The sequence below is a fragment of the Eubalaena glacialis genome, chromosome 7 (genome assembly GCF_028564815.1).
Source record: "Eubalaena glacialis isolate mEubGla1 chromosome 7, mEubGla1.1.hap2.+ XY, whole genome shotgun sequence".
Classification (NCBI taxonomy): domain Eukaryota; kingdom Metazoa; phylum Chordata; class Mammalia; order Artiodactyla; family Balaenidae; genus Eubalaena; species Eubalaena glacialis.
In genome coordinates, this window is record NC_083722.1 from 69,037,444 (window position 1) to 69,053,923 (window position 16,480).

General features: G+C 39.1%; 1 protein-coding gene and 1 non-coding gene across 2 annotated transcripts in view; one reads left to right on the top strand and one right to left on the bottom strand.

Moving 5' to 3' along the window:
- Nucleotides 1–444: 444 nt before the first annotated feature.
- The window catches only part of CASP14 (caspase 14), a 29,756-nt gene continuing 13,720 nt past the window's right edge, over nt 445–16,480 (bottom strand). The window contains exons 5-7 of the mRNA XM_061195288.1: nt 16,043–16,159; nt 7,073–7,182; nt 445–2,149 (exon numbers count right to left, since the gene is read on the bottom strand). Coding sequence (XP_061051271.1) covers nt 2,048–2,149; nt 7,073–7,182; nt 16,043–16,159 — 329 coding nt within the window. The 3' untranslated portion in view covers nt 445–2,047. The remainder of the gene's footprint in view (nt 2,150–7,072; nt 7,183–16,042; nt 16,160–16,480) is intronic.
- On the top strand, nt 8,847–8,981 carry LOC133095811 (small nucleolar RNA SNORA70). Its single transcript, XR_009701674.1, has one exon. It is a non-coding gene; the product is annotated as a small nucleolar RNA SNORA70 (small nucleolar RNA).

A 16,480-nucleotide genomic window follows, 5' to 3' on the forward strand; every position in this document is an offset into this window, starting at 1 on the left:
CAGTTGTCCTACAGTTTTCTCCACGACCCTTACCTGTAGTGGTCTGAGCAGGGTTCCAAAATCACTTTTCCCTCCTTTGTCCCAAAGCCCTCATTCCATCAGTTAAGTGGTAATGGAATGGTCCCTTCTGTCCATCAAAAGCATTCTGTCTTAAAACTTTTCTCTATCACTTGGCACTTCATGTCTTGAATTAGTTCATGCTTTGGAATCCCAGCTTCACCACATGCTGTGACTCTGACCAAGTCACACAACCTCTCCCAGGAAATAAGAGTTGTTGATATTTCAGCTGCTGCTGTCCCCCCGAAACGAGCCTCTGTGCCTAGAAATCCTCCAGAATCCAAGTGAAAGAGAAGGCTCAGCTGATGTTCATATTTTATGAACCAGAGACATTTTAATGCTCTATACAAAAACAAAACTATATATCAAATATCAGAACTCAAAAGCTTAAAAATTAAATCACATATATTTATACTTAAGAAATCACATTAACTAAAAAGGACACAATTATCCCTGAAATGGAGACAGGCCTGGAGATTCTGGATTGCTTCAGTCAGTTTGGCTCTCAGTCTTCAGAGCATTCTGACCAAACACCTGCATCCTCGTACAGGCCCATCAGTCATGCTCAGTCCACAGTTTGTTACTCTAAAAACACTAGTCTACATACAGCTTTACTTTATAGTGGGAGGGGACCCAAGTTGCACCCTAAAGAATACACAGTATAGAGGAAGCACACAGTGAGAATGAAGGGCATTTCAGACAGAAAGGAGAGATTGAACTATGATATGATAACATATCCAAGAGTGTTTATCCACAGTCATTGATCCACAAGCCCGATTCTGTGAGACAGGATTATTAAGGGAAGGGCGAATTACGAGGACAAACAGGCAGTAAAAGAGTAGTGTAGATAAAGCCTGACGGAGAAAGACTTGCAACATTCTCCTACGGGATTTTGGGGTACATCCAGCAGCAGTGGGGAGTCAAAGGATTATTAACAATGGGATGGGTTTTATAAAGAGATTTAGGGGAAACTCAGGTTAACGTCCAACTTGTTAAGTTAAAGTAGCCATGAGACATCCACGTGTGTGGGGATAAGTAGCAAGTGGCTAGATATGCACAGAGGTCTGAGGGATGGATAAAATAATTAAAAGACAGGGATCAGTCACTCACTCAACGCTCATTGCATGGCTTCTCTGTGTCCTAAGGCACGGATGGAAGCTAGGATGCAGCCATGAATGAGACACACAGCCTCTGCCTCTCGGATCTTACGACTGAACTGGAGAGAGAGATTAAACAGCCACTAGACAGTCATTTCAATGCTACAGAAGAGAAGCAGAGGGTATCTGAGCACTTAGAAGAAGCTGACCTAGCATGAGGGGCTGTGCACGTGATGCTTGAACCAAACTCTGAAGGATGGAAAGGACTTACCTATGTGGGGTGGAACAGAGGGTTCCAGGTGGAGAAAACAGCAGTTCAAAGGTATGAGGCAGCAAGGAGGAAGCGGGGAAATGGATGGAAGATGGAACACATGAAGGCATCAAGGGCACAGAGACATCCAGGTAAGACTTGAGAATGGCTTACGGAGTCAAAGAGGAGATCAGACTGACTGCAGAAAACAATCTGGGTAAATAAGGTAAAACAGAGGACAAGACCACACACAGGCAATTCTTGACTAAGCCAAGAAATTGAGGCTTAGCACCAGCACCAAGCTGAGAGTGGAGAAGGTAGGGTGTAATCACCAAGAGAAACACAGGATAAAAACAGTACACAAATGGAGCTGGACGTCCATGTTTTGGTAACGGTTCAGGAAAACGTTTTTTTCAGAAAACAATGATCTTTTAAAAAAAAAAGTCAAATTATTTACAAGTATCAAGTAAGCACAGTTAAATCTTAGAAAAATAATATATATATATATACACAAAACAAATTGGACAAATACAACCAATGACAAAAATGCAAAATGGTAACCATTAGTACAATGCTACAAATGCTCACAGCTCTTTTCAAACTCTATTGTAAAGCAGTCCTTCTTTTTTTAATCTTCCTGATGTCAAAAGTATACAAATTTAGTTAAAGTTGACTCCATTACAAGTGATACTTTTATTGGTTCATTACGAAGATTAAATTCACGGTGCACCACTCTGTTATTCACCTGTAAGATAAAAGCACAAACTGTCCAAAAGAATGTAAAGCCCTCAGCAAAAGCCTCTTAGTAAAGCCCACAGAAGGAGACGGCAGAATTCTCTGACTGCACCAGGAAAACAATGCAGACACCACCCACCAAGTGCTTGAAGGCATCGAGTGGCTGCGTGCACAGACCCGGGTTCAAGTCAACTTGCCCCTGGGTAACATCAGGCAAGATAGTAACCTTCTCTGAGCCTTGGTAACTCATGGCATATGAAAGCATTGGATTATGTTTTGTCCAAAGTATCCAATAGCTCTATTAATTCCAGTGCTGCTTGTAACCCCACCATCTGCTGCCTCACTAAGCTCTAAGTGCCTTTAATGCAAAGGTCGCATCATGCTCATTTTTGGACTTTCTTGCCAGTGTCTACTCAGCAAGTGCTTTAAAAATGAACAGTGTTGGGACTTCCCTGGCGGTCCAGTGGTTAAGACTCCACGCTTCCACTGCAGGGATGCAGGTTCCATCCCTGGTTGGGGAACTAAGATCCCGCATTTCAAAAAAAAAAAAGAATGCTGTTCATACCATATGACCCAGCAATTCCACTCCTGAGTACATATCCGAAAAAAACAAAAACACTAATTTGAAAAGATACATGCACCCCAATGTTCATAGCAGCATTATGTATAATTGCCAAGGTATGGAAACAACCTAAGTGTCCATCAACAGATGAATGGATAAAGAAGATGTCATACACACACACACACACACACACACACACACATACATACACACAATGGAATACTACTCAGCCATAAAAAAGAATGAAGTTCTGCCATTTGCAGCAATATGGATAGACTTGGAGGGTATTATGCTAAGTGAAATAAGTCAGAGAAAGACAAATACTGTATGATATCACTTATATTTGGAATCTGAAAAATACAACAAACCAATGAATTAAAAAAAAAGGAAGCAGACTCATAGATATAGAGAACTAGTGGTTACCATGGGGAGAGGGAAGGGTGCAGGGGTAATGTAGGGGTGGGGGGAGAAGGGTTATTATGGGATTATATGAAAACATGTGTGAAACTTTTGAAAACTGTAAAGCACTATAGAATTTAAAGAATCTTTCATTCAGTTAAAAAAAAATTGGCTTTCAATTTTATAAAAATGAATGCTGTTCAATAAAGACTTAATGAACACCAGTCGGCAAAACAACTTTCACTTAGCATTAACTAAAATGGATTTCTACTTATGGTAGGTTAAATCTGTCTTTATTATTACATTTTATTGAGACGCTGACAAGAAACTATTTTCTTAAAGAGAGAAATTGAGCAATATAAGAGATTTGGAAATATGGTTAGAATGACTGTCAAAATTGTCTATACTCCTTCCATTTAACATTTTTCCCCCCAAGAGCTTACCTTAAAATGAGATGAATACCTCAACATAATAAAGGCCGTATATGACAAACCCACAGCCAACACCATTCTCAATGGTGAAAAACTGAAACCATTTCTTCTAAGATCAGGAACAAGACAAGGTTGCTGACTCTCACCGCTGTTTTTTTTTTTTAAACTATTTTTTTTTAAATTATTAGCACCTTTTTAATTATTATTTATTTATTTATTTTTATTTATTTATTTGGCTGTGTTGGGTCTTCATTTCTGTGCGAGGGCTTCCTCTAGTTGTGGCAAGCGGGGGCCACTCTTCATTGCAGTGCGCGGGCCTCTCACTATTGTGGCCTCTCTTGTTGCGGAGCACAGGCTCCAGACGCGCAGGCTCAGTAGTTGTGGCTCACGGGCCTAGTTGCTCCGCGGCATGTGGGATCTTCCCAGACCAGGGCTCGAACCCGTGTCCCCTGCATTAGCAGGCAGATTCTCAACCACTGCACCACCAGCGAAGCCCTCTCACTGCTATTATTCAACATAGTTTTGAAAGTTTTAGCCACAGCAATCAGAGAAGAAAACGAAATAAAAGGAATCCAAATTGGAAAAGAAGTAAAACTGTCACTGCTTGCAGATGACATGATACTATACATAAAGAATCCTAAAGATGCTACCAGAAAACTACTAGAGCTAATCAGTGAATTTGGTAAAGGAGCAGGATACCAAATTAATGCACAGAAATCTCTTGAATTCCTCTACATGAATGATGAAAAATCTGAAAGAGAAGTTAAGGAAACACTCCCATTTACGACTGCAACAAAAAGAATAAAATACCTAGGAATAAACCTACCTAAGGAGACAAAAGACCTATATGCAGAAAACTATAAGACACTGATGAAAGAAATTAAAGACAATACAAACAGATGGAGAGATATACCATGTTCGTAGATTGGAAGAATCAACATTGTGAAAATGACTGTACTACCCAAAGCATCTACAGATTCAATGCAATCCCTATCAAACTACCAATGGCATTTTTCACAGAACTAGAACAAAAAATTTCACAATTTGTATGGAAACACAAAAGACCCCAAATAGCCAAAGCAATCTTGAGAAAGAAAAATGGAGTTGGAGGAATCAGGCTGCCTGACTTCAGACTATACTACAAAGCTACAGTAATCAAAACAGTATGGTACTGGCACAAAAACAGAAATATAGATCAATGGAACAGGATAGAAAGCCCAGAGATAAACCCATGCCCATATGGTCACCTTATCTTTGATAAAGGAGGCAAGAATATACAATGGAGAAAAGACAGCCTCTTCAATAAGTGGTGCTGGGAAAACTGGACAGCTACATGTAAAAGAATGAAATTAGAACACTTCCTAACACCATATACAAAGATAAACTCAAAATGGATTAAAGACCTAAAGGTAAGGCCAGACACTATAAAACTCTTAGAGGAAAACATAGGCAGAACCCTATGACATAAATCACAGCAAGATCCTTTTTGACCCACCTCCTAGAGAAATGGAAATAAAAACAAAAACAAACAAATGAGACCTAATGAAACTTAAAATCTTTGGCACAGCAAAGGAAACAATAAACAAGATGAAAAGACAACCCTCAGAATGGGAGAAAATATTTGTAAATGAAGCAACTGACAAGGGATTAATCTCCAAAATATACAAGCAGCCCATGCAGCTCAAATCAAAAAAATAAACAAACCAATCCAAAAATAGGCAGAACACCTAAATAGACATTTCTCCAAAGAAGATATACAGATTGGCAACAAACACATGAAAGGATGCTCAACATCACTAATCATTAGAGAAATGCAAATCAAAACTACAATGAGGTATCACCTCACAGCGGTCAGAATGACCATCATCAAAAAATCTACAAACAATAAATGCTGGAGAGGGTGTGGAGAAAAGGGAACCCTCTTGCACTGTTGGTGGGAATGTAAATTGATACAGCCACTACAGAGAACAGTATGGAGGTTCCTTAAAAAACTAAAAATAGAACTACCATATGACCCAGCAATCTCACTACTGGGCATATACCCTGAGAAAACCATAATTCAAAAAGAGACATGTACCACAATGTTCACTGAAGCACTATTTACAATAGCCAGGACATGGAAGCAACCTAAGTGTCCATCGACAGATGAATGGATAAAGAAGGTGGCACATATATACAATGGAGTATTACTCAGCCATAAAAAGAAACGAAATTGAGTTATCTGTATTAGGTGGATGGACCTAGAGTCTGTCATACAGAGTGAAGTAAGTCAGAAAGAGAAAAACAAATACCGTATGCTAACACATATATGTGGAATCGAAAAAAAAAAAAAGTTCTGATGAACCTAGGCTCAGGACAGGAATAAAGACGCAGACGAAGAGAATGGACTTGAGGACATGGGGAGGAGTTAAGGGTAAGCTGGGATGAAGTGAGAGAGTGGCATGGACATATATACACTACCAAACGTAAAATAGATAGCTAGTGGGAAGCAGCTGCATAGCACAGGGAGATCAACTCCGTGCTTTGTGACCACCTCGAGGGGTGGGATGGGGAGGGTGGGAGGGAGACGCAAGAGGGAGGGGATATGGGGATATATGTATACATATAGCTGATTCACTTTGTTATACAGCAGAAACTAACACAACATTGTAAAGCAATTATACTCAAATAAAGATGTTAAAAAAAAAATGAGGTGAAAAGGAGTTTTGAAAGCTGTTAAGCATCATATGTAAAGCATTAAACAATTTTTTAAAAGAAATAAAAATAGCTACCATAACTTGGGGAGATAAGGAGTAAGTAATCCTGTATAACTGTGGTTAAGGCATGAGCTCTAGAAGTGCTCTGCCGGGTTGGAAAGCCAAGGCCGCTTTCCATCTGTAATAGGAGATGGGAATCCCAGTACCTGCCTGAGAGCTGTTGAAAGACTTAATGTATTGATATCTGTGAAGCGCAGGGAACAGCAACTGGCACAGAGTGAGACCTGCAGTGGGTGTTAGTGTTGCTGTTACTGTGCTCATTTACAACCTCTTCTAATTAGCTCTCTTTAGGAATAAAACCCACAGATTACGCAGAAAATTACTCTTCAATCTTGATATGATAAACCACTATCATCAGGCCCTCCTCCAAACTACGGTTCGTGTATAAATCTGCTGCAATTCTTGGCCACTCATTCATTCAGTGAACATTCAGACAAATGTGAGCTTCTTCCTTGAAGAAGCCTTTGGGTTCTCCCCTCTCCCTGGGAAGAGGCTAAGTCAGGCCAGCAGGACCACAGAGCAAGCAGAACTTCAAAGCTCACCTAAAATCCAACTCACTCATGTACCGATGAATAAAGTGTCACTATCAGTTTCCCTTCGCACCTGGCTCGGCCGTGACTTCTGCGACAGTCCTCCTAATGCACCATCAGCCTGCTGTTTCCAAACAACTTCTCACCATCTCTCACGCTTTCTCGGGCTTAAGTCAATCTTCTCGTGAAAACGTTCTCATCAAGTGCATTAGCTTTAGACAGAATGGAGCACATGTTCACTTGGAATTTACTTACTTTGGTGAAGAAGTCAGCAATGTGCCACTTATTTCCATACTGTTTAAAGACTTCGGTCATTGCTTTGATCATCACAGAGCCGGTGCGGGGGTCCCGCAAAGCCACATGATCTACAAAGGAAAAAAGTCATTTCATCCATTTTCCTCCTCTAACTTACAGCAAACTTGTTCTTTGACCCATAGTTAAAACCTGGAAAATGGCTTTGAATCAAGAATACAGAAACACTTGCATTAAGACACAATCACAGAGAACTCATGTGACCAATAGCACATAACCTCTCAAGAGGACATTCTTTTTATAGGCATTTTTAAAATACAACTTTTCAAATATACAAAAAAGTAGAAAGCAAAGTTTAACAACCCCCCATATAATCATCCCTCAGATCCAAGAGTTATCATTTTGTCATATTTGCTTTATTTATTCCTTTTCTATCTTTTTTATTGCTGACTTTTGCTCTAGCATTTTAAGCTAAATCGCCCTAAATACAACCATATGGAATTTATTTGGGGGTATTCAAGAGTTTACTGAAATTATCTTTATTATTAGACTGAAAAACATGAAATATGTCTATATAGTGTGGAAATTCAATGGGAATATTAAAATTGCACACTCTCATAGTAAACCTGGGTTGGAACAGAAAAAACATGGGACATCTTTCAACCTCAGGGTAGACAGAAGTTTCTTACAATACAAAAATCATAAGCCATAGAAGAAAAAAAGATGATGAATTGAACTTAAAATCTAAAACTTTTGTTTTTTGGCAGGCAAGAATTCTACCACTGAACCACCAAGGCTTATAAAACTTTTGCTTTTTGAAAGACATCATTAAGAAAATGAAAAGCCAGTCACAGATTGGGAGAAAATATTTGTAACTCGTCCCAGAGAAAGGACTTGTATTCAGAATATATACAGCTTAATAAGAAAACAAACAACCCAATGCAATATTGGGCAAAAGAAGATACATTATGGCCAATAGGCACATGAATAGATGGTCAAAAAAACTGAAAGGTGATGGTCATACAAATTGATAAAAAAATATTTTTTTCATTCTTTTTTTTTTTTTTGGCTGTGCTGTGTGAGCGGCTCATGGGATCTTAGTTCCCCGACCAGGGATTGAACCCAGGCCCTCGGCAGTGAGAGCACAGAGTCCTAACCACTGGACCGCCAGGGAATTCCCTCATTCTTAAATAACCACAATTACTAATGGGATGTGTGCCCCTTTTGGGCACTGCATGACTTCTCAACCTAGGATACCACCATGGTACTTGCTTTTTAGCTCAGCGAACCTCCAAAACCTAGCTACCACCAAAATGTGATATCAAAAAGAACACAGCACGATCTAATTTTTGGAACCATACCTCACCTGAGCTGGTGGTTCACAGAATTAAGTATAGCTGTGTGACTTCACTGTGGCCCCCTGATTTGGAGACTGCAGCACTAGGGTGTATACCCAGAAGTGAAATTGCTGGGTCGTGGAATAAACAAACTTTCTAGGTATCACACATTGCTCTCCAAAGAGGCATTATAACTTGCTCTCATCAATGGTATATGGAAGTACCCCTTGCCCCCCATCCCCACACATATTTGGTACTGCCTCATCCAATCAGGTAAATATGGGTGACCCAAGGGAATTCCCTGGTGGTTCAGTGGTTAGGACTCCGAGCTTCCACTTCAGGGGGCACAAGTTTGATCCCTGGTCGGGGAACTAAGATCCCACATGCCACGTGGCACGGCCAAAATAAAAAATAAATTAATTAAAAATTTTAAAAAATATTTGCAGCCAATTAAGCCGACTGTGCTCTTTTCCCCATGGGGGCCCGGTGCGCAGTGGCTGCAAATAGCAGCCTCCTCGGTAGAGTATGCAGCCTGTTGCCTGTATGGGTTGCCCTAAGGGACCTCGGAGACAGCCCTTTCCAGTGGCCATCATGACTGGCATGCTGTCCCCAATCCAGGCTCCAGACGGGTATGCGAGGTGCCTTTGGAAAGCCCCAGGGCACAGTGGCCAGGGTCCACATTGGCCAAGTCATAATGTCCATCCGCACCAAGCTGCAGAACGAGGAGCATGTGACTGAGGCCCTCCGAAGGGCCAAGGTCAAGTTCCCTGGCTGCCAGAAGAGCCACATCTCCAAGAAGTGGCGATTTACTAAGTTTAATGCAGACGAATTTGAAAACATGGTGGCAGAAAAGCGGCTCATCCCGGATGGCTGTGGGGTCATATACATCCCTAATTGCGGCCCTCTGGACAAATGGCGGGCCCTGCGCTCACGAGAGCCTTGGCGCTGTCCCCTCCTTACTCGTGCCCACCAATAAATCCTACTTCCCTGTCAAAAAAAAAAAAAAAAAAAATTTAAAAATAAAAAGAACTGGGATTATGCCAAAAAAAATGGGTGATCCAAAAGATTCATTTTATCACATATTCCAAGTTTTCCACTTTGGGCACTTTGGGTACTTTAAATATCGCTCCAGCTATAAAGCTTAATTCTTGATTAAAGCAAAAGTTTAATGCTATTCTGGGCTGATAGGAATGAATGGAAATCCCCAAGGCATGCCATTCCTCCGAACGAGGAAGCTGAAACTTGAGCTAGAAGTGGAAAGCAAATGGGAAAACCAGAGTTGCTCTTGTGTCTAAGGGGAAATGTCAAGCCTGGAAGGTGTACCTGGGAGATAGGGAGATGAATTTAAGATCCTGCATTAACCATGTGACCCTGAGCAGAGCTACAGAGGTCCACGAGGGTGATAATCCTCTCTCAAGGAAAGCATAACTGAATTATGCCCCCAGGAGTATCACAGATTAAGATTCAATAAATGAGCTAAGAGTTCAGACACACAAAGAAACAAACCCCCATGAGTGACAGGTAACAGAAACGACCACAAGAGTGATCCCCAAAGACTTTAGATATTGAAAGTATAAGGTACAAAATATAAAATAACTGTGCATGAAATGTTTAAAGAAATAAATGATGGAATCACAAGGAAGAACAAGCAAAGACACTGTTACATGATCGGCCAGATTTGGGTGTAAAGTGAACTTACCACCTATAAATCTTCCTTAAATGAATTTCTAAAGGATATACTTCATGAAGAAAGAAAATGGCCTGAGATTCAGGACAGATAGAGAAGAAAATGGTAAACACATGCATAAATATAAACAAACACACACTGTATAAAACATACACACACAAAAAATATACACACAAAAGTGTTCTAATTTGTGGGGTTTTAAAAAAGGAATAGGCATTACCTAGCATCGTGCTTGTCACCCTAGAACACGCCAACCTATCTGATGAAAATGTGTTGGGTTAATGTCCTAATTTAGAAGAAAATTAGGGTGGAAGGAGAAGGAGTGTAAGAATACATAAATAATTTCATATAAATAAAGATACAAACAATAAAAGTTAGAAGTAAATGTTGAACAATAGCGCTTAAGTGTGGAAGGTGATGAGAATTAGTGTTCTAAGGTTCTGTGTATCATCAGGCAGTAAGAATAAGCTTACTTATTTATAACATTTCACAGGGTACCAGGAGAAGAAGAGATGCGAAACGCATACCTTCCAAGTCAGTAGAGGGATAAAACGTAAGAATAACAAACTAAACTCACAATCAATCAAAAACAAGAGCAATAAAACTACCATAATATTGTACACACCAACTATTCTTCAATTTTTTTAAAAAAGAGCAATAAAGGAGGGGAAAAAAGCAAATAAAAATAAATAGCACAAAGTAAAATGGTAAAAATGTAAATATATCATTAGTCACAATAAAGATAAATTGTCCTAACTCACCAGTAAGAAGATTGATATTAGACTGGATTAAAAAACAAAATCCAGTTATATTCTGTTTAAAGGACCACCTACAACATAAGGGCCCAGAAAGGTTAATAGAAAAAGGTCTGAAGGAGATATACCAGGCAAATATGGGCCAAAAGAATACTGGGGTATCTATATTAATATCAGAGAAAAACTAATACCAAAAAAAGCACTATTTGGGATAGTAGATTCACTAAACAATGATTAAAATATTTATTTCACCACAAAGTGTAACAATTCTAAAATCATATGCCTCTACTAAAGTTGCCTCAAAATATATAAAGAAAAGAAAAATAGATAATAGAACTACAGAAGAAACTGACATATCCACCATGATAACATGACATAGTAACACATTATCTCAGTTATTGGCAGGTCAAGCGGACAAATTACTAAATATGTCTGCTTGACCTTTAGTAGAGACTGGGAACAACACAACTAAGCTCAATTAATAGAAATATATAGAACCTTGTATTCAAGAAGTGAACACATATTCTTAAGAATATATAGAATATTCATGATAGATCAATAGCCATTAAAAAATTTACTACAGATCAAGACATAAATCAAGTCTCAACCGATTTCAGATTGGTATCATAGTTGATATTCTTTCTCACGAATAAACTAGACATCAATAATAAAAGGATAAATTTTAAAATTTCAATACCAGAAAAATTTAGAGGCATATTTCTAAATAACTAATGGGTAAAAGAATAATGGAAATTTAAGAATTCTTGGAACTGAAGGATAAAAATGTTATATATTAAAATATAAAAGATACAGTGAAAGCAGTAATTAGAGGGGAATTATAGGTTTAAAAATGCTTATTTTTTTTAAAAGGTAGAAAATAATGACCCAAGTACCTAACTGAAAAAGTTGGGAAATTAAGAGTAGAATAAACCCTTAAAAAATGGAGAAAAATGGAAATATGAGACAAATGAATGAAATCAAAAACAAACATAATAATAGGATTAACAAAACTAAAAATGGGTTCTTAACTAAATAAATAAACCACTGGCAAGACTGATCAAGAAAAAAAAGAAGAAAGCCAGAAATATTAGAGGTAAAGAAGGGAACATAACTACAGATAGAGATTCCACATGATTAAAGATACAAGGAACCCTACACCAAGAAATAAGAAAATAAACTTGTTTTTCTCCTGTTGAGAAGCCAGTTTTCCCATCACTTATTAAATGGTCCATCCTTTCACCATTGATTAGCAATGGCTTCTTTGTCACATGTCTCGTTTCCCTATATATTTGGTTCTACCTCTACATTCTTTATTCTATCCCAATGATCTGTTTGTCTATGTACCGGCTGATAGAGTTTTTGTTATTGCTTTCTACTAAGTATTCATATCTTAGAAGACACAATTTCTCAAATATCTGCATTGCTCACACTCTCATGGCTTTCAAGTCTACACAATAATGGCCTTCAATTCTACACAATAATCACCTTCTCAGTGGAAACATCTCTACACATCTCTTTTTAAAACCACAGTCTCGGGACTTCCCTGGTGGCCCAGTGGTTAAGAATCCACCTGCCAATGCAGGGGACATGGGTTTGATCCCTGGTCCGGGAAGATCCCACATGCCGCGGAGCAACTAAGCCCATGTGCCACAACTACTGAGCCTGAGCTCCAGAGCCCGTGAGCCACAACTACTGAGCCTGAGCTCCAGAGCCCGTGAGCCACAACTACTGGAGCCTGCACACCCTAGAGCCAGTGCTCCACAAGTGAAGCCACAGCAATAAGAAGCCCACGCACCGCAACAGAGTAGCCCCTGCTTGCCGCAACTAGAGAAAGCCTGTGCTTAGCAATGAAGATCCAATGCAGCCAAAAAAAAAACGCAAAAAAAAATTACAATCTCCACTTCTACCCCTCAATACTCCCTCTCCCTGGTTCCTGCATTACTTTTCTCCATAGCACTTACCACAATCTAACATTTTATTTGGTAAACTTTTCACTGAAGGGTAACCATCATACAGAAAAGTATGCAAAGCATATGGGTATATAATAGCTCAATAAATTTTCGTAAAATGAACACACCCCCATAACTGGCACCCTCATCAAGAAACACGATGATACCAGTACTCCAGAAGTCGCCTCTTGCTGCTCTGGTCATAACCACTCCAAACACTGTGCACCCTGAGGACAAGCAGCATCCGGACTTCTACCATCCACCATAGATTAGTTTTGCCTGTTTTTGAACTTCATAGACATGGAATCATAAAGCAACCCAGAATCTATTTTCTGTATGTGTTTACTGTTGTCTCCTCCCCTAGAACATAAGCTCCATGGAGGCAGAGATTTTTAGTTCTTTTGTTCAATACTGAATCTCTAGTCCTCAACATTAATAGCCAGCACATAGTCATGAAATTCATTCATTCAACAAAATTGGAGCTCAAGATTCCTCGTCTTGACCCTTAACTGTTCCATAATAATTTTGTGATTAGTTTGTCAAATTCCATGAAAAAACACGTAGAATTCAATTTACAAACTCATTTGGGGAAAAAAAGGTCATTTCCATGGTATTGAAAATGCCAACCATGAGCACGGTATTTCCCACCACTGATTCAGGTCTTTCTTTATGCCTTTCCGGAATGTTCTCTCATTTTCTCTAATAAAGTTCTTGCTCATCTTTTGTTAGTTATTCGTAGACATCATTCACTAAAGCAAGAAAAAATAACATGGTATCTTTTTTCTTTTCTATTATATGTTCTAAGTGATTACTGCTAGATATTCAAAACTATAATGACTATAATGTGACTATAGTTATAATGACTATAACTATAACTATAACGTGATTTCTACAATATTGATCCTTATATCTTTTCTTATCTTAATGCATTAGCTAGGACTACCCATGCCATGTCAAACAGTAGGAGTGAGAGTGGGCATGCTTGTCTTACATCTAACTTTTTAAAAAATTTACAGCTTTATTAAAGTATGATTGATCATTGACAAGCATCTGCATATATATATATTTTTGGCCGCACCACGCGGCATGTGGGATCTCAGTTCCCTGACCAGGGGAACCCGTGACCCCTGAATTGGAAGCGTGGATTCTTAACCACTGGACCACCAAGGAAGTCCTGCACCTATTTTAAGCAAACAATTTAGTAAGTTTTGACATATGTATACTTCGGTGAAACCATCACAACCAAGATAATGAATCCAATCAGCCCCCTCCAATGTCCTCATGCCCCTCTGTAATCCTTCCTTCCCTCTCCACTCCCATCTCCAAACACAACTGATTTGCTGTCTTATAGATTGGTTTGCATTTTCTAGAATTTGATATGCATGGAAACACACAGTATCTGCTTTATTCTGTCTGACTTCTTTCAGTCAGCAGGATTATTTTGAGCTTCACTTTGCTGTAGCATGCATCAGGAGCTTATTTCTTTTATTGCTGAGTAGTATTCTATGTATGATATACCATGATTTGTTTATTCTTTCACCTGTTGATCATTTGGGTTGTTTCCAGTCTTTGACTATTTCAAATAAACCTGCTTGCACTTGCTATGTACAAGTGTCTATCAGGACATATGCTTTCTTTCTTTTTTTTTTTTTAATATTTATTTATTTATTATATATTTATTTAGTTTTGGCTGTGCCAGGTCTCAGTTTTGGCACTCAGGATCTTTGTTGCGGCATGCAGGCTTCTTAGTTGTGGCATGCCTGCAGGATCTAGTTCCCTGACTAGGGATCGAACCCGGGCCCCCTGCATTGGGAGCACGGAGTCTTAACTGCTGGACCACCAGGGAAGTCCCAGGACATATGTTTTCATCTCTCTTGGATGAATAAAGTTACATCTAACTTTAATGGGGATATTTTCATTTTACATTATTGTCCTTATTTTCCTTTGCTTCCATTTCTTCACTAACATTTTATCTTGAATTGCATATATATATATATGTGTGTGTGTGTGTATATGTGTATATACACACACATAAGCTATTTTAATCCTTTTTGAAGAAAGTCAAGATAAAAACAGCTAAATAAATGCCCTTGACCATTTATTTCTATCTTCTCTACATTTTCCTGTTTCCCTTTCACAACTGAATCAAGTTTACCCCTTCAGCACACAAGATTCTTTTGGATTTTAACTTATTAGTATTAACAGTATAGTAATAAGGATAATAATGTAATCAGCATAATATATTAGTAATAATATTAATTTCTTTTTTAACTTATTATGCCAGTTATCATGATAAGCACAATACCTGCACTACATAATTTAATTTATATAACATCCCAATGACACAAGTATATTTCATCATTCTTCTTTTGCATAAAGAAACTGACATATCTAGAGGCTAAGAAGTATTGAAGGTCTCAAAGACAGCAAGTGGCAGAGCTGGCTTTGGACCAAGATCTTTTTCACATGCGAGCCAATGATCTTATTTACTATGTGATACTTTGCTAAAAGGATGGCGTCTTCCTGGAAGAGATGAACAGTCAGATGCAAACCTGCCATCTCTGAAAGTGGAACAGTTGAAGATGGGTAGGTTAATGAAAATTTCTCCTTATGTACATCAATCTGTAAAGCACAGATATTATTTTTTAAAAAGATTTTCAGGAATTCCCTGGCAGTCCAGTGGTTAGGACTCAGCACTCTCACTGCTGAGGACCTGGGTTCAATCCCTGGTCAGGGAACTAAGATCCCATGAGCCACGTGGCACAGCTTAAAAAAAAAACAAGATTTTCTGGCCTTCCCTGGTGGCGCAGTGGTTAAGAATCCGCCTGCTAATGCAGGGCACACGGGTTCGAGCCCTGGTCCGGGAAGATCCCACAGGCCGCGGAGCAACTAAGCCCGTGTGCCACAACTACTGAGCCTGTGTGACACAACTACTGAAGCTCACGTGCCTAGAGCCTGCGCTCTGCAACAAGAGAAGCCACCGCAATGAGAAGCCCGCCCACCACAAGGAAGAGTAGCCCCCGCTCGCCGCAACTAGAGAAAGCCCGGGCGCAGCAAAAAAGAGCCAACGCAGCCAAAAATAAATAAATAAATAAGATAAATTAAAAAAAAAAAAAAAAAAAAAAGAAAAGCATTAAAAAATATATATCTAAAAAAATAATAATAAGATTTTCAAAATCATTAGGAATAAGCTAAACCCTCTGGACGAATGTGTATCTCACTGTCATCAAGCCTCACTGTCTTACCTGCCTGGGTGGGATAGATGATGAAATAATCACTGAATGTAGGCAGCCTCCTCTTCTCTGATCTGTCATCCGAGTCCATGGGTTCATCATCTGTTTCAACACCATTGTCTCTTCTCTCTATTTTTTGAGGAATGAAAATGCAAACTACGATAATACACCACTGACACCAGTAACCTTTAATAAAAGTCACAACAAGCTTGTATCTCCATAAGAGAGAGAAATATCCACCAAAGTTAACATAAATCAGACATTAGTCCCACAAGCCACCTGGAATCACATGAACGGTGGGACATCCCCTGGAAATTGCCCACCTCTCTCCCAGAATTTGAGTTCCCCAACCCACCTCATGAATTTAAAGACTTAGACCCTTCCTCAGCCTAAATTAACTATCCTATCCCAGGAAAGCTTTCCCTTCATCCTTTCCTCCCAGCTCAAAGT